The 24,616-nt window shown below is 50.3% G+C and overlaps 1 protein-coding gene across 1 annotated transcript in view; it reads right to left on the bottom strand.

Annotated features, from left to right (window-relative positions):
* Positions 1-24,616, bottom strand: part of Pde9a (phosphodiesterase 9A) — an 89,432-nt gene that overhangs the window by 10,887 nt on the left and 53,929 nt on the right. The window contains exons 5-13 of the mRNA XM_021221665.2: positions 22,006-22,060; positions 21,294-21,364; positions 16,801-16,885; positions 11,812-11,890; positions 9,846-9,920; positions 5,885-5,971; positions 5,126-5,230; positions 4,903-4,985; positions 3,471-3,627 (exon numbers count right to left, since the gene is read on the bottom strand). Of these exons, the coding sequence (XP_021077324.1) occupies positions 3,471-3,627; positions 4,903-4,985; positions 5,126-5,230; positions 5,885-5,971; positions 9,846-9,920; positions 11,812-11,890; positions 16,801-16,885; positions 21,294-21,364; positions 22,006-22,060 (797 nt within the window). The remainder of the gene's footprint in view (positions 1-3,470; positions 3,628-4,902; positions 4,986-5,125; positions 5,231-5,884; positions 5,972-9,845; positions 9,921-11,811; positions 11,891-16,800; positions 16,886-21,293; positions 21,365-22,005; positions 22,061-24,616) is intronic.

Below are 24,616 nucleotides of genomic sequence, written 5' to 3'. Positions count from 1 at the left end.
CCTTGAACTCAGAAATCTGCCTGCCTCTGCCTCCCGAGTGCTGGGATTAAAGGCATGTGCCACCACGCCCGGCCATTCATCTATTTGTTATCTATCCATTCTCCATCCATCCATCTATCACCCACCAATCCATCCACAATCCATTCATCTTCCATCTATCTATCCATCCAATCATCATCTATCCATCCATCCTCTATTCATCCATCTATCCTCTATCTATTATCTATCCATCCATCTATCCATCCATCAATCCATCCATCTATCCATTCATCCATCCTCTATCATCCATTCATCATCCATTGATCCAACCTCTATTCATCTATCTATCCTCTATCTATTATCTATTCATCCATCTATCCATCCATCATCCATCTATCCATCCATCTATCCATTCATCCATCCTCTATCATCCATTCATCATCCACTGATCCATCCATCATCCATTTATCTTCCATCTATCTACCCATCTTCCATCTATCCATCAATCCTCCATCCATCCATCCATCCATCCATCCAGCATCCATTCATCTTCCATCCTCTATCTATCCATCCTATCCATCCATCAATACTATCTATCTATCTATCTGTCTGTCTGTCTGTCTGTCTGTCTGTCTGTCTGTCTATCTATCCATCCATCCTCCATTCATCCTCTATCCATCCATCCGTCATCCATCCATCCATCCATCCTTTATCTATCCATCCATCCATCTATCCATATCCATCCATCATCTATCTACCCATCCATCCATCCATCCATCCACCCATCCCACATTTACATAACATCTCCATGCCAGATGTAGAGCTTCACTCTTCCAAGAAAACAAGACCACCAGCCTCAAATGCTAATGTTGAACAGTCAGTATGAAGAATCTCAAATGTATATTTCTTGTGTGTGACATCACTTTGCATTTTGAATTATGAACTTTTTTCTGTAAAGACTAGTATTAATAGAACATTTGGTTATCCCTCAAAGTCTTCAATGACAAAACTATGTGTGTGTGTGAGTGTGGGTGCACACATGCCATAATTAGTTCATGTGGAGGCCGGGGGACAACTGTGGCTGTTGGCCATTGCCTACCACTGTTGTTTGTTGTGGTGTACACCAGGCTAGTTTGCCTGTGAGCATCAGGTAATCCTCTTATCTCTGCCTCTTGTCTCCCTATAGATATGCACTTCAAGATGCTGGTACTCCCCATAGCTGTGTGATTATAGGTGCTAGTACTCCTGCATCTAGCTTTGTTGTGAACTCTGGGGGGTCTGGACTCAGGTTGTCTGACTGTGTGGCAAGTGCTTTACCTATTGAACCAACTCCCTACTCTGTGACAAAATGTTTTTAAAATGTGGATAAATGATTTTTTTTTTTTGAGACAAAGACTTATTTTAAAACTCACAAAGCCGGGCATGGTAGCACACGCCGTTAATCCCAGCACTCAGGAGGCAGAGGCAGGCGGATTTCTGAGTTCGAGGCCAGCCTGGTCTACAAAGTGAGTTCCAGGACAGCCAGAGCTACACAGAGAAACCCTGTCTCAAAAAAAAAAAAAAAAAAAAAACAAACAAAAAACAAAAAACAAAAAAAACAAAACAAAACCCAAACCAAACAAAAACAAACAAAACAAAACAAAAAAACCTCACAAACTTCTGGAGTAGGCCAAGCCTTGCTATCCCCATGGTGGCCAGCATGAAGAAGATCCTGTTTGTAGGAATTTATTGTCTCCTCACCCAATTAGATGACTCTCCTTCTCTGGGATGCTGCCTGACGTATCTTGCTGGGAAAGTTGCACACTAAGGGATGCCCCATCAGGCCCCGGGCAGTCACTGGGTGTGCTCTGTGTGGCCACCACCCTCCCTCGCATTGCCCTTTAGCCACTTCAGAGAAGGCTGGTTATCGTCATCATAACAACCTATGGCACGCACTGATCGGGTGCCTCTACCTGCAGGCAAACATGAAAGAAAGGGCGGAAGCCTACAGATAGAGGAGAGGGTGGAGGGGGCTGGACTGGGCATCAGTGGTTCAATATTGATTGTCATAAGCATGACAGTTGGCTTGGAACCTCGCAGGGAATGGACAAATAAGGAACTAATGGTTTATGAGGCGGGCTAAGCTCGTGGGTTCCCCTGGAGACAGATGAACATTTCCCCTGCATCAGTTCAGCTGTGTTGGGATGGAAGCCAGCCAGCTGAGACTCAAAGGGATGACAACAGATGACTCTCAGAGGGCACAGCCTGGATGGCCTTGCTGAGTACTACCTGGTATGGGATATAGTCCCTTGTAGTTCTGGGGTCTGGAAGCCAGGATGAAGGTGCTGACATGTTCCCACTCTTCCCAAGGGTTGAGAGAAGCCTCCTTCCCGCCCATTAGAACTTGTGGCAACCCATGACCTGACTCTGTCTATACTGGTATCTGCCTCTATTGTCCCATGGCCTTTTACTATGTTCATGTCTCTTTCTGCTCGTTCTGTCCTCCATAAGAACACTTGCCATTGGTTTAGAGTCACAGTGGCACCAAGAGATTCAACTGAAGTAGGTATGTGTGATGGTTTGCATATGCTTGGCTCAGGGAGTGGGACTATTAGAAGGTGTAGCCCTGTTGGAGTGGGTGTGGCCTTGTTGGAGTAGGTGTGTCACTGTGGGTGTGGGCTTTAAGACTCTCATCCCAGCTGCCTGGAAGGCAGTATCCTGCCAGCAGCCTTCAGATGAAGATACAGAACTCTAAGCTCCTCCTGTACCATGCCTGCCTGGATGCTGCCATGTTCCCCTCCTTGATGATAATGGACTGAACCTCTGAACCTGTAGGCCAGCCCCAATTAAGTGTTGTCATTATAAGACTTGCCTTGGTCATGGTGTTTGTTGCCAGCAGTAAAACCTTAACTAAGACAGTATGCCAAGAAATCCCCCTTGCCTCCAAATAAGGGCTCATTCATAGGTTCTGAGGGCCAGCTACCACCGAGCTGCTAGCTTTCAGACAGGAGTCACTCTGGGTCCCTCCATCCCCTGTAAATGACACCAGTGATTCAGTTATGGTTCACATGGGACTTTTGCATGGGGAGGGCGATGTTTGTCTCAGGGCAGGGGTGACTAGGCAGGATAATCTGCTAGTACAGGTCATGGGGGAGATGAATGACCAAGCCCAGTGGGTAGCAGTAGCTGAAGCTACACAGCCGATACCAGCTCTAACTGGTTGTCTGTAACATAGGTGCCGGTCCAGAAAGCATACTGTAGCCTTGGGCCAGATATTTCCCTTTCTCTTCTCAGCTTCTTCCCTGACTGCAGGGACATAGGAGTCACCTTAAAGGGAGCCCATTAGGGTTGTAATAATAATAGCTGTGACATCAGGTATATATGGCAAAGCCCATCTTGTTGGGGACTACACTGGGCCCTGGCGGAAGAGGGGATGGAGGGCTGGTTTCAGCAACTCTGACGGGCACTGCTGTAACCAAACCTCTGCAGAGCGGAGCTCTGGCCCCACACACCTGCCTGATCTGCCTGAAGCCCTCGGGTGGCACGCTGGCGAAGATGTTGCACTCGGGTCTCGCCAGGATCTGGAAGGCAATGGCGCAGTGGTGGTTCTCCAGCGGTGAGATGTCGTTGTAGCGCACAGCGAGCTCTGTGCGGGCGTTGATCTGGTATCTAGGGTACGTGGAGAGAGCAGGAGACTCAGGCACCTCCACACTGGCATGGGCACGTCATGGTGTGCGTGGTGCCTGTAGAGGCTGGAGGGGCGCGCTTAGAGCCAGTGACCCGGTACCGTCTGCGCACACCAGAAACTTGCTTCAGCTGCAACTCTGACTGTAAGTGGATAGCCTGTGCCTTTAGGTCTAACCTGTGACCTTAGCTCTCTCCCTGAGTGATGACTTGAAGGTATCAGGGTTCTAAAAACTGCCAGGTTTTTCAGTATAGGCAAAGGCAGGATTTTGGAAAGAAGAAAGGTTTATTCTCTTATTCTCTGTCATCTGTCTGTCTAACTATATATATAAAACAGGCTCTCATTTGGTAGCACAGGTTGGCCTGGAACCTGCTGGCATCTTGCCTCTCTCCCAAGAGCTGAGGTTAAGAAGCACCCCACTGTGCCATTCTAAGGGCTGAGTTTTGAGGGGCGGAGTTAAAGCTAAAATGAAGAACTCTTTGCCAGCCTCGTGCTGGCAGCTGTGCCGACGGTAGAATGGCAATAACAGATATGTTCTTGGGACAGCTCTTAAGGAACACTCACGGCCACAGCTGGCATCTATTCCGTCCCGACCAGCCTCTGAGGACCCACACTGTCCTGACAAATGGTAGCAGTGGCCCCAGGTGCATCTGATGATGATGCAGGACCACAGAGATTCATTAGGAAACAAACAAAACAAAACACCAACGTGTCACTGAATGCAAGTTCACACCATGATGGTGGCCCATTGGTCCCACAAGGTAGCATTCTACCCGATGCAGACAGGAAGGGCTTAGTTAGTGTCCTAGACATGGACCCATCTTCTTGGCCCCATCACATGCAAATTCCTTCTGCTCTGTCCCAATGTACCACTCACCCTGCCCCACCCCACCCCCCTTGGCCTGTGCCTTTGGAAGAAGAAGTCTCCAGGCAGAAAATAGTATGGAGACCTGCTGTCTCCACCTCGGGGAGGGGACAGGCTGCTGCTGCTCTGCACCTCCTGAGCCTGGGCTGACACAAAGGGACTGTGGCTGCCTGTAGGGTTTGGTGGTCTTGGAGGTTCCATGCTGGGGGAGGCCTAGGGCCCCCGGACAAAATCCAAAACCTGGGAACTGCATCCTGCAGGAATGGGGGATGGGGTGGGGGAGGGGCTCTAGGTTGGCAGCTCTATCTGAGAGCTGCTCAAGGGACAAGCCGAACTTCCCCTGAGAGAAGGGACACTTTTCAAAGAAGAACCGAGAAAGAAATCCCAAACGTACGTATTGTTGTACCCTGGGTGGTCCAGGTCATGGCAGATGGCCGCAGTCATCAGGACCAAGATGTCCATCTGGGAAAACTTCTCCTGGATCAGGCGAGAGTCAGGTGGTCTGTCCTCCTCATGGGAGGGCAGGAGGGGTGGGGGCAGTGACAGGGGAGGACACGGTCCCCCCAGGCTGGGGGAGAGGAGGACCTGGGTACTCGTCAGGGGCTGTCAGGACCCACCTGGAGGCCACAGAGCCAGACCATACTGTACATCATCTGTGTCACACAGAAGCAGTGCCGAAAGTTGTGGAAGGGGTTGTTCCTGTAGTTGTCATGCACACAGAGCTGTGGGGGAGGGGGGGAAAGGGTGAGTCCCCTGAGCGTGGTGTCCCCTGCTCCTCTAAGGCTCCCTGGGTTTTGCATGCTCAAGCCCAAGGCCTTCAACACGGGACAGTGTGCTCCAGGAGCCCTGCAATCTACTACTACTCTACCATCTGGGACAGGCACTAGGGCATCCCCCAGGGGTCTGCTGAGCCACATTGGCGTAGGAAGTTGGCAGCATTTCACCAGGATTTCTAGGATCCCAGGCCTATGGGACAATGAACAGGATTTCAGTTCTTGGTTAGAAGTAACAGTCTATCGCTTAGAGAAAGATCTGCTAGGAAGCCCTCCATACACCTGTCTCACCATGCACACTATGCACAACCCCAGAGGCACACCCACACCGCTGCAGAGACATACACCCTCACAGTCACACGCATCCTCCCAGGCACACGCCCAGACACACACCCCTGCTTTCGTGTGCTGTCTTGTGGGTGTCTTCCTGATGGTTGTACTGTTTCCTCGCTCCTCTGAGGGACATGGGGGGAACAGATGGGACAAATGACCTCATAGGACTTCCTTGATACCAACACCCACTCTACAGGAGCCCACTGGCACCAGGGCATGCAGGGCAGTCCACTCCAGTGTGACAGGGAGGAAGTGACAGGTCCTACTTACCAGCCACCTGCGGAGTGTGATTGGGTTGATGCTGAAGTCCCTGACCAGACCGAGGTCGTGGTACATATGCTCTAAACAGCTCAGCATCTGTGGGAACAGGGCCAGGGGTCAGGGGTCAGAAGGAGCAGGTATGCCAGCCGCCCCTCGTTCCCATGGACTGTCCTGGATAGTACCACCAGGGTGACCTGGGAAGGTGAGTTTCAGCCGTGGATGAGAGAAGCCAATTTTAGGATCACCCAGATGAGCTGTGGGTCTGTGACAGCCTGTAGGTCTTCTGGGAGTGAAGTGACAAGTTCAGAAGCCCATGAGTATTCCAGGCAAGATAGCAACTCTGTGTATGGTGACACCACTTCAGAGGATGATACCAAGATGACCATAACTTGAGCAGAGGTCTAAGGGTCAGGAGGCCATCCTCCGTCTATCCATCTGACCCCCCATCCACCTTGCGTGCTCAAGGCTGGAGATGGAAAGGGCTCTGATGAGCTGAAGTTTGCTCCTCTTACTGGGATTGGAGATGCTTTCTGATGTCTTTTTCTTGATCTAAAGGGCGAACGGATCTCATTTCCAGGAATTCTGTCACCTGTGGACACTTGGTGGGGGGCAGGACAGACGCGGTATTTAATCCCACAGGTCATTTTGCAGGTTTCTGCAGACGTCTCCCAGAGTTTTGACGTGAACTAGGCCAGTGAGGAATTTGTAACCAAGAGCCTGGCAAGAGCTGCTATGCTCTGGGAGAAGAAGGTCCCAGCGATTCAGGAGCTCTACAATACAGAGCTGAGTGAGCCAGCCCTGTGGGCACGTGGCATGACCCCAGCGGAGAGCACTTCCGTAGAGGCCATGTATCAGTGCCTGCCTGGTCCTGGGCACCAGTGTCCCAGTACCTGCACAGGGCGGTAGTTGTCAGTGCTATAGCCTGGCCTGCTTCCCCTGCATCTGGACATTGAACTGTGTCCCATGGACATAATATACTGAGGCCCCACTGTGACCCTCCAATGTGGCCATATTAGGAATAGGTTTTGACAGAGGCAGCTAAGATAAATGTGGCCATCAAGAGAGGGGGAGTCCCAATTTGATCTGACCATGACTCCGTAGGGACAGATCAGAACACAGACGCATAGAGGTGGCTGAAAGAAGATGCTAAGGTGAGAGAGAATTCAGGAAGGACCAGTCGAGGATACCTTGACCTTGGACTTCCGGCTCCAGGGCAGTGAGACAATAAGGTGTTGTTGAAGCCACCCAGTCTCTGATGGTTTGTTGAAGCTGAAGCCAAAGAGATTGTTATGTAATGTGTATGGGCTGGGCATGCCATCGATAAGGTGAAGCTGTGTGACTATAACCCTAACCCTAACCTTAACCCTAACCCTAACCCTAACCCTATAATATTTCAGTTCTGTCGGGAGTGGAGAATTTTATAGTATCTTGAAGAGTTCATTTGGAACAAAATAAAAAACAACCTCTTATTCAGACCTAGTAGGGCAAGCAGGGCGACTAAGCAGGGGGACTTTAGACAGTCACAGAGGATCCAGAGAGCATGCTGGTCACATATTCATCTTCCTTGAGAAGCCAACGACTTTGAAGCCGAAGGTCCCAGAAGGGCCTTCCTGCAGAGTGACAGATGTCACTCTGATCTTGGCTTGAGGATGGCTGGCTCTCAGGCTGAAGGCAGCTGCTGCCCAGAACTTCCCACCCCTGCACCATCCTGGATGCCAGCTCAGGACCCTTGGGCTCAGAGGCCCAGACAGTGTTCTGAGCCACCCTGGAGAGAGGAAGCATCTGCTGTGAAATCAGAGTTGAGGGATGCAGGGAGCTGCCAGACTAAACCATCTGCCGCCACTTCTGTGACGGACGTGGTGGCTTGGGAGCAGTAGTGACGGTGTTTTCTTGACAGTCCTCAACCCCAGCCGAGCCAGTGAGCCAGGTGGTTCTCGGTTGTAGCCATGAGTAGTGAGTAAGACAGAGAGGACTTAGGAAATGCCAGTGGGTGGCCCTTCAGCGTGACAGAGCAGCCGCCTTACTGTGTGCAGCCTTGGGATGGAGCCCCACGGATCAGAGGCATCGGAATAACATGAGATCATATCCTGGGTTGCAGTTGAGAAGGGCTAGACACTGGGTAGAGATGTGAGTCGAGGTGGCATGACATCCACCAGGAAGGACAAGTGAGGCCCAACAGGGCCCCAATGTTCCTTGACATCTCAGGGCTGGGTAGCTGCCCGGTTCCTCAGCGAATCTCCACTTATACATCACTGCTGCCCACACTTGTATCTGCCAGAGGCATTTCTGGCTTACCACTTGATGGTAGTAAGAAACCACCAGAAGCATTCTGCCAGCCTCCCTGGCCAAAGCTATGGGTCGTGGAAGATGTCTCACGGCTGGGTCAGGCTATGAAAGGCACTCACCACGCCCCCTCGCCTGCCTGTCAGAGAGAAGCTATGAGTACAGTCTCCAAAGCGAGGGCAGAGGGATCACGCTTCTGTCACAGCCTCGGGGACAACCTTCACCTCCCACCTCAGGTAGCACAGGGCTTGGAGGTCCCACGGAGCAGGTAGTGGTGGCAAAAGAAATCTCAAGTACTAATTTCTATGCAGCCATTCTTATGGGTGACTTTGGTCGGTTAAGTTCAATGACTGGGTGGGTATTGGGACCTTCCTTAAGGATGTGCCAGAAGCAGGGCTGGCCATCCGCTGCTGGGAGGAGCCACTTGGCCCCTCGTTGTACCTTTATTTGTCATGGTCTTGCTCTCTTCAGGTCCCAGACGAGTGGCGCTGACATGCCTCTTCAAAGTTCTATCTTGGTTTCCCGTATCTGTGCTCAGGGGCATGTGACCCCACGCTGTCCCAGGAGGACTGCACACCTAAGATGCTGCCTGAACCTTTGATTTCTACATTCCAGCCCCAGACCTCAGAGCTGGAGGGCAGAACCCTTGGCAGCTTAATCTCCTATGTGATCCTGTATGAGGGGTTGATGCGGTATCTTCCCTTATTGCTCTCTGTCTCATATACTGAGACAGGGTCTATCAATCAAACCCAGAGCTCACAGACAAGGCTAAGCTAATCAGCCTGCTCAGGCCATCTCAGCCTCCCTCCTGCTGAGATTACAAGCAACAGCCACGCCTACCTGATGTTTACGTGGGAGCAACAGATTCAAACCCGGTCCTCACTTCCTCACTGCGCACAGCAAGTTCTTTTAGCCACTGAGCATCTCCCCAGCCTGCCCTCTGCTTTTCTGGCCAACATGCCCCAGCTAAAGGTCTTCTTACGCCGGGCAAGCGACACGCTGGAAGAAGAAGTCTATTTGGGAAATTTGGGCATCCTCTTATCAAGAGGCATGGAGTCCCATTGTCTGTGACTGATCTTGTCAAAGGCAGCAGGGAACATTTTTGCCTATTTTTATATGTCTGTCTTTAGAAAATCTGGGAAGAGTCCTTAGGTTTTTGCGAGCTGACCATTTAGAGCGACTTATTCTTTCAGCCTCCATGTTGGTACTTCTTAGTGAATGACACACATTGAAGAAACATTTTCCTGTCACAAATGACTCCTTTCTCTGCAAACCTCATATCTCTGCTATCTTGTGTCCAGCTGCCTGGGGGACTCTGCTGGCGACTCTTCCCATGTCTCCTCTGGAGGCCCCTTTCTATATTAAATAGCTGTTCTAAGCAGTTGCTATGCCTCCTACAGATGTGGGTACACCCAGCCCGGGGCCTGGGTCAGCTGGGCATACTCCAGCAGCAGCCTGGGAGCTGGTGGTTGTTTCCCTCGGGAAAGCCCCTTTCTCCTGTATCCCCCTAAGCCTATCAAATGTCCATTTGAATTAAAATCTATAGATTTGAATTCGGGGGGTTATAACTTAAAAACAAGAAAGGCAGGAGAAATGCACAGGAGGGATAGCCCGGGCTCAGTCCCCACTCATACAATCCTGAGCAGCTGCTCCCAGTGACCAGGGAACTTGGATGTCCCTCACCTACCTCGTTGGGTTCCCAAAGCCAGACATCAAAGGTGGGCTTCCGTAGGGCTTCAATGGTCTCTGGGGAGAGCAGGTACTGGAAAGGATGGGAGTGGTATGTTAGCCAGACAGTAGGGCTCTGTGAGTGACAAAGGCCATGGCCTCAGAGGTCTGACACTGTGTAGACTCAAGCTTGCCTTTCTCTGGAGAGTGTCAGTGGACTCCCAGCTGTAGTGTCCTGGGCTAGGGCACAAGGGGCTTCTTAGGGATGTATGAATCCCAGCAACCACATGGTGGCTCACAACCATTCATAATGAGATTTGACACCCTCTTCTGATGTGTCTGAAGATAGCTATAACATACTTAAATATAACAATAAATAAATCTTAGCCGGACGTGGTGGTGCACACCTTTAATCTCAGCACTTGGGAGGCAGAGGCAGGCGAATTTCTGAGTTCGAGGCAGCCTGGTCTACAGAGTGAGTTCCAGGACAGCCAGGGCTATACAGAGAAACCCTGTCTCGAAAAAGAAAAAAAAAAGGGGGGGGGATGTATGAGAGATAGAAATGTTCCCTATAAACCCTACAGGAAGACCAACAGAGTCAACTAACCTGGACCCCTGGGAGCTCTCAGAGACTGAGCCATTAACCAAAAAGAATTAACAGGCTGGAATGGGGCCCACGGCACACATGTAGCAAACATGCAGTTCAGTCTCCATGTAGGCTGCTCAACGATGGGGGCGGGGGGACTGTCATTAAAGCAGAGTAGCCTTACTGTGGAATCCATTCTCCGACAGGGCTGATTTGTCTAGCCTCAGTGGGAGAGGATGTACCTAATCTGGCAGAGATTTGATGTGCCAGGGTTTCGGGATATTGGGGGGAGGGATCACCCTCTCAGAGAAGAAGGTGAGGGAGGATGGGGGGGATAGGGAACTCTGTGATGGGAGGGGGCAGGAGGAGGAGCAGCAGCATAAATAAATAAAAGAAGTATTTCCTATATTTGTCATGATAGCAATTTCACGACTACATTCGTCAAAACTCAGATTCCAAGAAGATGAGCTCTCAGCTGTCAATCAGATCTCAGCAGTAAAACTTATATACCATTCGGTGTATGTTCAAATCTCTGCTGAGAAACTCTGTTAGGTTTGTCTTGCCGGGAACCACACCTGGAATCAGCCATGAGCTAAGTCACACACTGGCTGATGAAGGCTGATGAAGGCCTTGGCCCAAGGTCAGCTCCACCGGGCACTAAGGTTTTGGGTGAACTGTCAGAATCAAGGTTGATAGTCTAGACGTGAGGCATCAGTGGCAAGCCATTCGGGCTAGCCTTCTCCATTTCCTTAAGAAGGGACTAGTGTGGAGGCCAGTTCAGTTTGCTCCAGGACTGGGCTGTGAAACCATATTTCCCTTGGAAAAGGATGATAACTCAGTGGATGGGTAGGACCCAGGTAGAGTAAATCACTGACTAGTGAAAACTGGGGACCTATGGGGGTTTCCAGGAAAACCAGTGGGTGGCCAGCCTCACCGCAGAGTAACTGCGAACCAGGGCTGAAGCGGAGGCATCTAAAATAACTTTAGGTGACAGCTACTTGACTAAAGGCTTGGCTTCTTTCAAAACTCACAAAAACTTTTGTGCAAAGCTTTCCATAAAACCTCTGTTCAGGAACAGGGGAGCCAGTGGTGCAGATTTTAAAGAACCTTGTTAAAGTTTCTTGGCAGAACGTTTGTATGCAGATGTCTTTTACTGTAAGCCGTGGGTCCAGGAGGGAGCCAGAAGGGCCATTACCTCCGCGCTCTGGAATCACTTCTCTAAACAAATGTCCAAGAGAAAAATATCCTGCCCAAGGACCTCCCATCCTTCCTCAGCCAGAGACAGGGATAGAGCGGGGTTGTTATCACTGTGCAGGGTGATGGGCCAAACCTGGGTTCCTGTGTCCTGGTGCTGGGGACACAGAGCTAAACTTATCCCTGAGCCAGAAATCTATCTTACCTTGGGGTAAGTGGGGACATCACGTCGAGGTGTCAACTTCTTGTTATCCAAAAAACTGTATTTACACGGACAGTTGGCCCTGGAGGGCAGAGGGAGAACCTGGTTACAGCTGTGTGCACCGTGTGCACTGGCTCGGAGGCACGGCGTGTGCTGCTCAGGACATCAAAGCAAATGGAGCACACAGCCACCAGCCAGCCCCGGGATTCATAGCCCCAGCCCTAGAACACACAGACCCAGCCCACTGGATTCGTTCTGGGAATCTGGGTCACAGGGGCTGTGAGATGCTTGGCTCTCAGTCTGCAATAGGAAGCACCCATAAAGCCAGATACTAATGCAGCCAGAGTTCACTGTTGGTTTAGTTTCTACAACACCTTTTAAAATGGCACAAGTAAAAAAAAAAAATCTCTTTTTCTTTTCCTTTGCTTTATTTTTGAGATAGGATCTCATGTAACCCAGGCAGGCCTCAGAATTGATATGTAATCAAGGATGACCTTGAACTTCTGATCTTGCTGCTTGGTAGGATAATAGAGGTGCCTTAGCACCCCCCAGTTTATGTGGTGCTGGAGATGGAAGCCAGATCCTCATGCACAGCAGGCAAACACTCCACCAACTGAACCACATTCCACACTTTTTTTTTTTTTTGAGATAGGGTTTCTCTGTGTAACATTGGCTGTCCTGGAATTCACGCTATAGACCAGGCTGGCTTTGAACTCACAGAGATCTGCTTGCCTCTGCCTCCTGAGTGCTGTGTCTAAACGTATGTGCCAGCAATATCCTGATCACAGTAAAACATTTTTATTCTCGAAGATGCGATGACACGTGTGATGTCAGCACTCAACCAATGAGGCTGAAGAATCATTTGTTTGCAGCCAGCCAGGGCTATATAGTTGGAGATCCTGACTCAAAACAACAACAACAACAAACAACAACAACAACAAAACCCAGGAGAAAACCAAAAGAAATCCTGAAGTCTTCCATTTTCTCCCTGAGCCCCACACCCTGGAAGCCACTCTGAGAACATCTTAGAGTCTTTTCAGAGGTTCTTTTTTTTTTTTTTTTTTTTAAGATTTATTTATTATTATATCTAAGTACACTGTAGCTGACCTCAGACACACCAGAAGAGGGTGTCAGATCTCATTAAGGGTGATTGTGAGCCACCATGTGGTTGTTGGGATTTGAACTCAGGACCTTTGGTAGAGCAGTTGGTGCTCTTACCCACTGAGCCACCTCTCCAGCCCTCAGAAGGTTCTAAGGCATGGAGGACACACATGGCTACACTTCTGAACCTCCAACTATATTTGGTGTTGGGTTAAGAAAAAAGAGAGAAAAAAAAATCTATAACCTGGAGCGTTAAAATTGAATCTACTTATTTTTCACAACATTAAAAGTGAAAAAAGATCACAGAACAGTAGATTTAAGTTTCTTTTCCTTCAAAACTAGATGAACACACCTAGAGGGGGAAAACCCCAGGAGCCTGGCTTTGCAATATATTTCAACTGAACCAGTGACCCGCCCCCAGCCTCCAGCTGTCTGAAGTCTCCCATGAGCCTGTGTGGTTTCCCAGCCTAGAATCATAAATCTTTTCCTTTTGAAATATAGCCTTTGGTTGCTTCTCTCTCAACTGCACCACTTGCAAAACCTACCAGCTTATTTTGACAGTCGCTGTACCAAGGGGATTCTAACAGATTTAGCAAATGTATAGGATTTGCTATAGGAACCAACAGAAGGAGCCAATCAAATGCTCCAGCGAAGCCATCTGCACCTCCACCCTGACTATCAGAGGTCGCTATGCTCTTAGCTATATAGGGTAACATTGTTTCTCCTTCAGTCTCTCCTAGACACATATCCGCAAAGTGTTCTGTTCTGCATTCTGCCTTCTGCCTTCCCTGGGAGGAGACGGAAGCCCTCCCAGGCAGGAAGCTGACTGCTGGAATCCAGCTCCTTCCTAGCCACTGGGGCCTTGGGGGCAGACTGGGATGCTTGGTGCCTGCTGACCCCGCCTTGGCCAGCCACTTCCCGCTCTGAGCCCCGTTGCCACAGGAACCAGCACCCTCCAGCGGGCAGAGCAGCTGGCCTAGTGCCTTTTCTTTTTGTTCGGTCTGGAGCTCTTTTTTTTTTTTTTTTTTTTTTTTTTTTGCCTGGGCTTCCCATCCTCTGGGGCTCAGTTCATGGCCAAGGCCATTCGACTGAGACACATGCAGAGAGTACAGACCTCAAGCCTCCGTCAATACTCTGTGTCTGCATTACCCTACGCTGGCCTTGCAGGATGCTCTTTCCTTCCTTGCATGGGAACCACAGCAACCATACTCCCCAGTAGGATATGTGTGCGCTTCTGCCCTGAATGTGAGCTGGCCATTGGAATCCATCCCTTTCAGGGAAACAAAGGAACCTCAGTGAGTCTAAGGAGAATACCGGCTGCCCAAGGCTAGGCTCTACCTCATCTGGTCTCCTGTCCCTCTGCTCCCTGAGGAAGGCAAGAATGTGGTATCTGTACCCCTCAAGGGTGTAACCTTTCTCCACAGTCTAGGTGATCTACACAGCCTCATCCTGAGAGGCGGGGAGGGGCTTGATTGCTGAGTGTGCTTCTGCACTTAAAATGGACTCTTTCCACCTATAAGATAGAAGAGGTACTTTAAATACCACCTTCTCCATCCTGCATCCTGAGCATTAAAGCACTGGCTCAGATAGAAAAGTGGCTCCAGGTGCCTGAGCCAGGACTAGGCACAGACTAGAGCCAGGCCAGAGCTTTGCTCAGGACTAGGCACAGGCTAGAGCCAGGTCAGAGCTTCACATCTGTTTGCTCATTTGGAAGCAGAGCCTGAGCATTTCACCCTGTCTCTTTCTTACAAGGGACGCCTCCAGTGCTGTCTGTCTCTGCGAGCCTGTGGAGGCACCAGAGGGCTCTGCTTTATGTCTCTAAACTGTACTTGTGGGGTACAGAGGCACACTTGTCACTGAGACAAGCCAAAAGCTCACTACAGGCAGACTGCCAGCACTGCTGATGGGGGCTGGCACAGAGGCCACCTGCCATGGTCCTGGGTACCATGCCTTCCAGGGTGATCACAAGCTAAGTGAGGTCTTGGGTCAGAGGCTGTTGCACTGGTTCCCAGCCTCAGCTGAGTGTCTGCCCCCCCACGTGACTCTGGTTCTTCGAGGTCACGCAGAAGGGACTCTCCTGGCCCCTGAAGAGCTGCCTTCACAGGAACAGTGGAGGTGAGCTGTCCTACGGCTGCAAGATTCTTTGCCCTGCCCTTCACCCAAATCTAATGGAACAGGAGCTCCTTGGGCTGGAGAGACGTCTCAGTGGTTAAGAGCACTGACTGCTCTTCCTGATGTCCTGAGTTCAAATCCCAGCAACCACATGGTGACTCACAACCATCTATCTGTAATGAAATCTGATGCCTTCTTCTGGTGTGTCTGAAGACAGCTACAGTGTACTTATAATCAATCAATCAATCAATCAATCAATCTTTAATAATAATAATAATAATAAAGAGCTCCTAAACTGGGCGTGGTGGTGCATGCCTTTAATCCCAGCACTNGGGAGGCAGAGGCAGGTGGATTTCTGAGTTTGAGGCCAGCCTGGTCTACAAAGTGAGTTCCAGGACAGCCAGGGCTATACAGAGAAACCCTGTCTCGGAAAAAAAAAAAAAAAAAAGAGAACCTTAACTTTACACCAGCTAGCTACCCCACATGATCTTGAGGTGACACGGTCCCCATAGGATACCCCGATTCACCTCTCTTCCCTATACTGTGCCCTCTTGGAGACAACCAGGCTGGCCACCATGGTGGGAATTCATGGGGACCACCAGATTTCCTAGTACCCCCTCCGTGCAGGCAAGAGCCACGCCCCACTCTCACTGGCAGCCTGAGAGGTTGTCTCTAGAATGCTTGAGGTTGGGGTCCTAGGAAAACTGACATCATTTGTTCAGGACTGGTCCTTAACTCAGGATGCTGCCCTGAAGCTGTGGGTCCTGGCTTTGGAGGACGGTCCTACTGATAAGCCATGCTGGAGGCAGGTTTTGCTTGTGTTATTATTGGTCACTGGTTTCTTCACCCTTGAAGGGCCTTGTGACCCAGTCCATAGAAATGGAAGCATCCACGGTGCTCCTCTAACAGAGGTCTACCCCTGGGAAGTAGGAGACCTGGGGATAAAAACTGGGTGCTTGTTCACTATAAACCAAACACCTTTGTCTTTTTACTGTTATTTTTTAAAACAGGTATCAGTTGGACATGGTGGCACATGCCCTTAACCCTCAACAAAGGCAGGCGGATTTCTGAGTTTGAGGCCAGCCTGGTCCTCAGATCCAGGACAGTCAGGGCTACACAGAGAGACAAACAAACAAACATATAACCCCCCCCCAATCAAAATAACAAAAAAATGGACAGCAAATTCTTTCAAGTGTGGGATTTACTGTTACACAGGGCTCTGGAGAAGAGCTGCTTCCCTTGCATGTATGCACATTACCCAGCTACAAAACCAACCCCTTTATAAGAAAATGTAGGGGTCTGGAAAGACGGCTCAGCAGTAATGAGCATTTACTGCTCTTGCAGGGGGCTGGGGTTCCATTCCCAGCACCCACATGGCAGCTCACAACTGCCTGTAACTCTAGTTCCAGAAGATCCAATGCCTTCTTTTGGCCAGCGTGGGCACGAGACGTGCAAGTGAGACACAGACATGCCTACAGGGAACCACCCATAGACATAAAAATAAAACTTCCTGAGTTCAGTTCCTACCAACCACAAGGAGGCTCACAACCATCTGTAAAAGGATGTGGTGAAGACAGGGTGTACATACAATATATAATATATAATAAATCTTTTAAAAAATGAAAAGGAAAGAAAGTGGGGGAGTAGTTGACCTCTGATACAACAGGCTGTGTTACCCATGTTGGAAGCGGATCAAGGCACATTTGCCATAGCCCATCCCACGGTTTCCACAGAGCCCTGTCCAGGACCGGCTGCCGCAGGCTCTGGACACAGACTTACCTGCTGTTCCTAGCTGCCAACTCCTCCCGCATCTTTTTAATGTCACTCTTGCATTTTTCGATCTCCACCACTTTAAGTCCTTCCACTGGTGACAAAGAGACACAGATGGGGGGGGTCACCGGAAGTAATCGTGGGAGGGTGTCTAGCCAGATTGGCAGATGAGGGTCCCAGAAGGATGCTGGACTTGTGGCAAAGGTGTCTCTACCTTCCCACACTACTGTGAGGGTTCCCTCGCCTTCCCACCAGCCAGGAGAGAAACAGGCAAAGTCAAGGAGATAAGGGGCCAGACTCAGCCCTATCTCTGGGTCCCAGCTAACGGACGAGAGTGGCTGCCCACAAGCTGGTTGCCAATCTGCTCCCTCGGAGCTGGGAACGGTTGGAAATGCTGCCGGAAGCTGGGTTCTTGAGGAAGAAAAAAATTATGTCTGTAACTTTATGACTGCACCTCAGTTTCCTGCTAAAGAACACTATCCACTGTGTGAGCTATTCCCCTTCCCACTGATAATTGCTAAAAACACAGCGTGACCCCTTCTAAAGGAAACAGCCACTTGGGGACTTGGTGGGTTCCTGACAATGCCTCTAACCCAAGAAGAGGAACTGCAGATTGGGTGCATGTGCAAAGGCAACCTGGTGTGACCCCGCCTCCTTCTGGGTTCTCCAGAGTTTTCCAAGGTAGTGGGCAACCTGGGACAGGGTTTAATAGGGACACCCGTCTCTTCTGCACAAAGGGACACGGTCAGCCCTGGGCCAGGTGACTTGCTTCTGGGACAGAGAAGCTTCTGCCTGTCCCATATAAGGCTGGTATGTGCAGACCAAAATGAAGGTCTTTGCCATCAGTGTCTGGGGACAGGGCGGTGGCAGCCTGGGGACAAGTCTAGGTAGCAGCTGTGGGGAACACAGAGGCGAGGCAGGTTTGGTCACCCACTCGATCACCCTTCCTTTTGAGCGGGGTTCTTCATGCTTTCTTGTATCACTGGCATCCAAAGAAGCTGTTGAAGGCCTCGGGACATTCTTCCGAGGATATCGCTCAAGCACGCTTGGGGTTCCCTAGCGATGCGTTCAATAAGGCCGCCACAGTCTTGTATAAATCTGGTCGCTTTTTTTTTTTTTTTTTTTGCAGGCCGAAGGCTTGCCTCTGGGACATGGACCAAACATGAGGCAGATCAATAAGCAGAGCAAGCTGTAGCTCAATCAATCAATGTTCAAAAGGCAGAGCATGGAGGAAGGCCAACAGAGCCTAGGAGACGTGTGGCAGATTCCACCTGGCACGTGTGTGAGAGACCACAGCCTGGCTCCAATGCGCAACCTTCCTGTCTTGGTTTGTAAGTGGCTGGGATTAGAGGTGTGGCCTGGTGCTCTGCAGTTCATTGCAGGCCCCCTTCAGCCCTCCTACTATCAGATCCTGCAGACGGAGGCCCGTTCCAAGGGGCAGGTGTTCCATTCTGCGATGCCTTCACAGACCATTGGACTCAAGGCCTGAACATTAAAGCACTGTTTCATCCATTAGGGCCCCACGGTGGTTTGAATATGCTTGGCTCAGGGAGTGGCACTATTTGGAGGTGTGGCCTTGTTGGAGGAAGTGTGTCACTTTGGGCATGAGCTTTAAGACCCTCCTAACCACGGGGGTAGGGTGAGGGTGGGGGTGGGCAATGAGACCCTTGTCCTAGCTGCCTGGAAGCCAGTCTTCTCATGGCAGCCTTCAGATGAAGATGTAGAACTCTCAGCTCCTCCTGCACCATGCCTGCCTGGATGCTGCCATGCTCCGGCCTGGATGATAATGGACGGAACCTCTGAACCTGTAAGCCAGCCTCAATTAAATGTTGTTCTTTATAAGAGTTGCCTTGCCAGACAGTGGTGGCGCATGCCTTTAATCCTAGCACTTGGAAGGCAGAGGCAGGTGGATTTCTGAGTTCTGAGTTTGAGGTTGGTCTACAGAGTGAGTTCCAGGACAGCCAGGGATACACAGAGAAACCCTGTCTCGAAAAACCAAAAAACAAAAGGACAGGTCCCTTTGTCCCTCTCAAGTTTGACCTACAGGTAGGCACAGATCCTCCAAGCTAAAGTAGGAGTCACCCTGAACCATTTGCCATTGCCAGTGCCCTGGTGACACAGCCAACGTAGGCCTTCTGACATGCTGGCCTGCAGAGTTACCTGCTTTGGAATCCTGGGAAGTGCATGTGGACTTCAGAAGAGGGGAATGGCTGCAGAGGCCAGGGAGGGCGATGGGGTCCCCCTGGAACTGGAGTTACAGAGAGCTATGAGCCACGTGGATGGGTGTCTGCAAATCAAACCCAGGTCCTCTAGAACTGTAGCCAGTGTTCTTAATCGTGGGGCTGCCTCTCCAGCTCCAACTCAGAAGGGGTTTCTGTGGGCTTCTGTACTTTGTTGAATTCCTAAGGGAGAAGTTGGCTCTGTGGAAAATACTCTTAGCAGTAGCTAAAGGCAATTTTACCTTCTTCCACACTAAGAGCTCACAGGAACTGTGGACATACTCTCTCCTATCTGCAAAGCTAAGGGACATCACTCAGAGAGGAGACAGGGAGCTACTTTTCAGTGCTTTCTCCTGGGACCGCTCTTAAGGTTTGCCTCAGGCACAGTTCCTGAATGACACTGAGAGACTGGCTCCCTTCAGTTCAGTATGGAAGTGTGAGTACCCCGGTGTCTACCTCTGTCTTCTGGCGTAGGCTCCCACTGGTGTTTAGGTCTTGGTGTCGGTCCAGGGCACAGGTACAAAGAGTAGAGGGAGCAGGGATGCCCTGTGTCTCCACCACAACACACCAGGAAGGAAGTGAATAGCTCCCGGCAGGACAGGAGGCAAGGGCCAGGCTGTTCCATGGTTATGAAATCACCTTTGACCCTCCAGTAATCCCAGACTCCTTAAAAGCTAAACATTTACACAGAAAGGGGGAAAAGTGCTGACAGTCACAGAGGAGAAACGTGTATTTGGTTTAAGGTCAAAGAGCAAACAGGAAATTCCGTTCACTACAAGGTCAGTGCGGCGTGGGGGGGTTACAGCTGGATGTCCCTTACCCTGAGACACAGATAACAGTTAATGACACTCAGATGGGCCTGCGTGTGCACACATGCCTTCCAGTGTATCGGTCGGTCCATGTCTTTGTGTATATGTTTGTGCCTGGTTGTGTGTCTGTATGGAACAGTGACTCGGGTGTCTCCCTGGCAGCCTGCCCAGCCACCGAGGGCCAGGATCCTGAGAATACCACTCGATTTAAACAAAAGATCCTTGGCAGATATTAGGTAAAGAACTTGAAATGGGTACACCCTCGATTCAAATGGCAGTGTCTTTACAAGAAACAGCCGGGGCATACTGAGAAGTGGCAGCTGGGGCATACTGAGAAGTGGCAGCTGGAAGGAGGGAATTATTGGACGACACGCAGCTGTATGGTGCTCCCAGCTAGGGAGAAGGATGGACCGACGAGAGTCAAGCTAGAACTGACTCTCCCTCAGATCCCAGAGGAGCCAGTCTTGCTGACACTTCCCAAGCTGGACCTTCCAGCTTCTAGCACCTGGGAGTGGGCACTGCTGTGGCTTACACATGCCTCCTGCGTGCTGTCCTTTGCTGGAGCCGTCACTAACTTTTCTGTGGCTCCTCACCATCCCCAGGTGGGACAAGATAGTCTTGAGGACCCAAAGGCCAGCTTGACTTGGGGAAGCCAATGCACTCTGAGAGGTACACACGGGACGATGGGAGACATGTACCAGCTTATTCCAATGGTCCAGGTGTTGTATGATAGATTTTTTTTTTTAATGAGAAGCAATTTAAAAAAATCACCCCCCCCCAAAAAAAGCAGCATTTTGTCTTATGAACATAGCCACATATTCTTCAGGGGTGCTGGTCTCCTGTTTGAATTTTGTTTACTCAGCCCAAGTTAATAAATCAGGTGCTCGGGTATCACCAGGCTGAGTCAGACAGTGACAGAGAGCCTGGCTGTGGAGCTGAGGGTGCAACACCGGCTCCGTGGGCCTGTGGAGCAGAAGCATCGATCCTTCATTGATCCTGTCACTGCGGATGAGGTGACTTGAAGCTATTTCCCTCCCCAAATCTGGCTGGCTCTTTGGAAATGGAATGGAAACTGGACTTGACTCTCTCTTGCTTGCAGCGGTCAGAAACTGGGACCAAAATGTCACCTATTCCAAACTCTGCAGAAGCAAGCTGCACAGTGGTGTGAAGAGAAGACCCTCCTCCCCACCCCCCTGCCTCATGGAGAGAGGAACAAGAGCTACAGCCCTGGCAGAGGTTCTACCCGGCCAGACACAGGCCGTTGGGGTTTATAAAGCTTCACACAAGCTGTGCTTTAACAGAAACACATGCTCACATCTGCCCTTGGCCAGCCTCTGCCAAAATCAGAGTGGCACAAGGAAGGGATGCATTTGCCTTCAGCACCAAACCGCTCACTGTTCTAAGTGGCTAATTCCACAGGAGGTTAAAAAAAAAAACATAAGCAAAAAGCAACAACAACAACAACAACACTCACGTTCCACCCGTTTCTCCAGCACGGCCAGGTGATTTGCAACTTCGGCTTTCAGCTCGTTGATCTTAAACGCTCTGGGGGCAAAAAGCAGGGAAAAAAGGTAAAACACAAGACCCAGACCAGCAAAACGTTTTTAGGTCCCTGCCTGGGGTGAGGTCTCCAGGGAGGCTGGGGAGGGGACCAAGACAGCAGGAGGTGCTTTTAAAGAATGCATATTGTCTTGAGTCTGGTGCTATTACTACTCTGTCCTGGGCTCTCAGAGTAGACTTAAGCTGGGTTGACCCATGCCTGTGCCCCGCCCTGCCCAGTAAAGACAGCTGCGGGGTACTGCCATGCCCCATGGTGGTTCAATCATTTGGTTCTAAGCCACAATAACATACCATACAGAAGTCGCTTTGGGAAACTGACAACGGAATTCTAGGGTGTTGACAAACTAAAGGGAAGCCATCCACTCACACGACAGCATCTCAGAGGGAAACACCCCTCGGTAGAAGGGTGTTTTGTAGATGGCTCTGAGCCTTATAAGAATGAAGGGGGATGTATTCGCCACCTCCAGAACTCATGTTCTATAAGCGGCCATTGGACATGTTTGGGGATATGGTGAAGGTTTGCTAGGACAGGCTGCACTAGGCTGGCTACAGAAGCGACAGGAGGCTGACTGGCTAAGGGCCCGCTCCAGTGAGGTTGGAAAGGATGTACAGAGAGCATACGGTACCTGGAGAATTGTTCTGCCACCTGGGCCAGCACGCCCTGGATGAGTTCTTCTCGTTCTACAAACCAAAGAAGAGAAACCGATGGAGCACAGGCTGGCAGGACAGCCGTGGAGACAGGCAGGTGGCTAAGGGTACTACTATCCCTGTGTGAGCCACAGGTGCTCCTGTGGAAGGACATTTGGGCTGTCCATGACAGGTAGCAGGGCCTCCCCGGGTACCGGTTTCTCCTCTTCTCTGTGGCCTGCTAGTCCTGGTCCGTTGCCAGTGGCCCCAGGGCTGATGTTTTCTAGACGCTGCCACAGCTAGATAAGGCAGACAGGCTCCGGGGGCTCTAAATATGGGCAGCGTTCTCATGGTGCCCGTTTTATGGGGACAATTAGCAAGGCAGAGTGGGGTCAATGCGCCAGTGAGTGAAAACATGGTGTTCTCAGGATGGGCCTGCAGAGAGGAAGCGGGCTGGGTGGAGCAGGCCTGGCCTCTTCTGGCCTGCCCTGTAAAACTGGGCTGGGTGGTTGGTTTTACAAGGTTCAGGTCCCAGGCTGATCATAACTTGTCTCTTTCCTATTTCCTGACCAGCCCAGTTCTGGGACTTGCAGACGGTCATGACATCACCCTTTGAAGTGACCCTATCTGTGCTCTTGAGAAGGGGAGAGCTTCGTGTCCCAGCTAACCATTCGCTCATGCCCCCCAAACTCAGACTCTATAAAGGAATTCATAGACTCTTCTTTGTTGGCCTGACAGATGCTTAACTCTCGCCAGCAAACCAAACCAGCTCAGCTAAGACAATATTTCAGTAATTTAGTCCAGCAATGGGACTCAGAAGCTAAGAAATGTCCCTGGGTTTCCACCCAGTGCCTGCTTTCTAGCAAATGGCCACAAACCTACAGAGAAGATAATACATACACCACAGCATCATTTAATACAACGGAAACCTGCCCAGCTTGTCTATGTGTGGTGGCGGCGGGGGCGGCACGTGCATGTTACAGCATAAATATGGAGGTCAGGGGACAACTTGTAGGAGTCAGGCCTTTCCTTTCACTGTGTGGATTTTTGGGGATCAAACTCAGGTCACTAGACTTGTTGGCAAGTACCTTTAACCACCAAGCCATCTTGTGGGCCTCAGGATTTGTTAAATTAAATACGATGTGTCTGCATTGTAGACTCATATTCGACTATTGATAGTAAATCCAGCTCAGAGCACCTTTAAATCCCAGGGCGGGTAGGGGCAGGAGTTATCGGGCCAGGTTGGTGAGAAGAAAAAGGTCAAGGTTAGCTTTAGCTGCACAACAAGATCCTGTCTAAAGTGAAAAGAAGAGGAAAAAACTAAATAATCATTTAAAAACGTTCATGTCTGGGAGGCAGAGGCAGGAGGATTCATTCATGACAAGCCAGCCAGGGTTACATGGCAAGACCCTGACTCTGAAAACAAAACAAAACAAAAACCAACAGAAAAAGTTAACATCTGTTATTAGACTTAAAAAGCGGATTTTAGGGGCTAAAGAAATCTTTCAGAGATTAGGAACATTTGCTGCTGCCGCAGCGGACCAGCATCTGATTCTTAGCACCACACAGAGGCCCACAGTCAACCATCTAGACAAACCTCCAGTCCCAGGGGATTGAATGCCCTTCTGATCTCCACGGGTATGAAGCAGGCACACACATGTTCAGGTCAAACACATGCGCATTAGACAATCTCAAAAACTTCATTCAAACGATCTTTGAAAACATGTTCCATTTTTTTCAAGCATGTTGGGAGGGAACTTTCCAGAACACCAGCAGTAGTTACCTTTTGTTTATGAGATTCCATTTTGCTATTTTTGATGTCTCAGGGAACCCTTATTTCCCCACCATGAACATATATATTAATTTTACAATGAGAAAGAAGTGTTTTCCCCCTCACATCTTGGTCACCTTCAGTCTAAGGAACAGAACATGTCCAGCACCAGAAGCCTCCTTGGGCTCCCTTAGTCCCCTTCCCCCCACAGTCCACCTTTGTCCTGATCTAAGCAGATGCCAGCTCATGGGCTTCACAGGAATGCAGGGGTGCTGTGCGCGGCCTCCCGTGTCTAATTGCTGTCTTAGTCTACTGCGGAGACTGGGTTGCATCGGTGCTCCATAGCAAGGACCTGCCATGAAGGTACATCGATCGTCACCAGGCTCATGCCCCTAAAAACTCCAAAATTAGCAAATCAGGTCCTCAGCCGTGAGAATACCATTTCAAGCAGTACAGGGCTAGGCGACACTGTGCTGGCACATGCAGATGGCATGGAGTCCCTTAAGGAAGTTCTGCGGTTGGGGCTGGATGGTGTAGCCCGCAATGTGAGCCCCTGAAGATGCTTCCACGTGCGGACACCACACTCCATCTCCGTGCGTCTTCAACAACAAGCTGTTGTAACACCCCCTCCTATGGACATTCAATATGACAGGAGCGGTGGCCTGGTCAGATCTACTTCCGGACGTTTTGTGCTCCCTTCCTCCCTTGCTTTTGGCAGGATTTGCTACGTAGTCCAGGCTGGCCTCTGCCTTGGGCTATCTTTATACTGCAGCCTCCCACATGATGGGAGCACAGGTTTCAGCCATCATGCCTCCTATCCCCTCTCCTCCCCTCTCCTC

The sequence above is a fragment of the Mus pahari genome, chromosome 21 (assembly GCF_900095145.1).
Source record: "Mus pahari chromosome 21, PAHARI_EIJ_v1.1, whole genome shotgun sequence".
Classification (NCBI taxonomy): Eukaryota; Metazoa; Chordata; class Mammalia; order Rodentia; family Muridae; genus Mus; species Mus pahari.
Note: the sequence above shows the minus strand (reverse complement) of the source record. Positions and strands in the feature narration are given on the sequence as shown.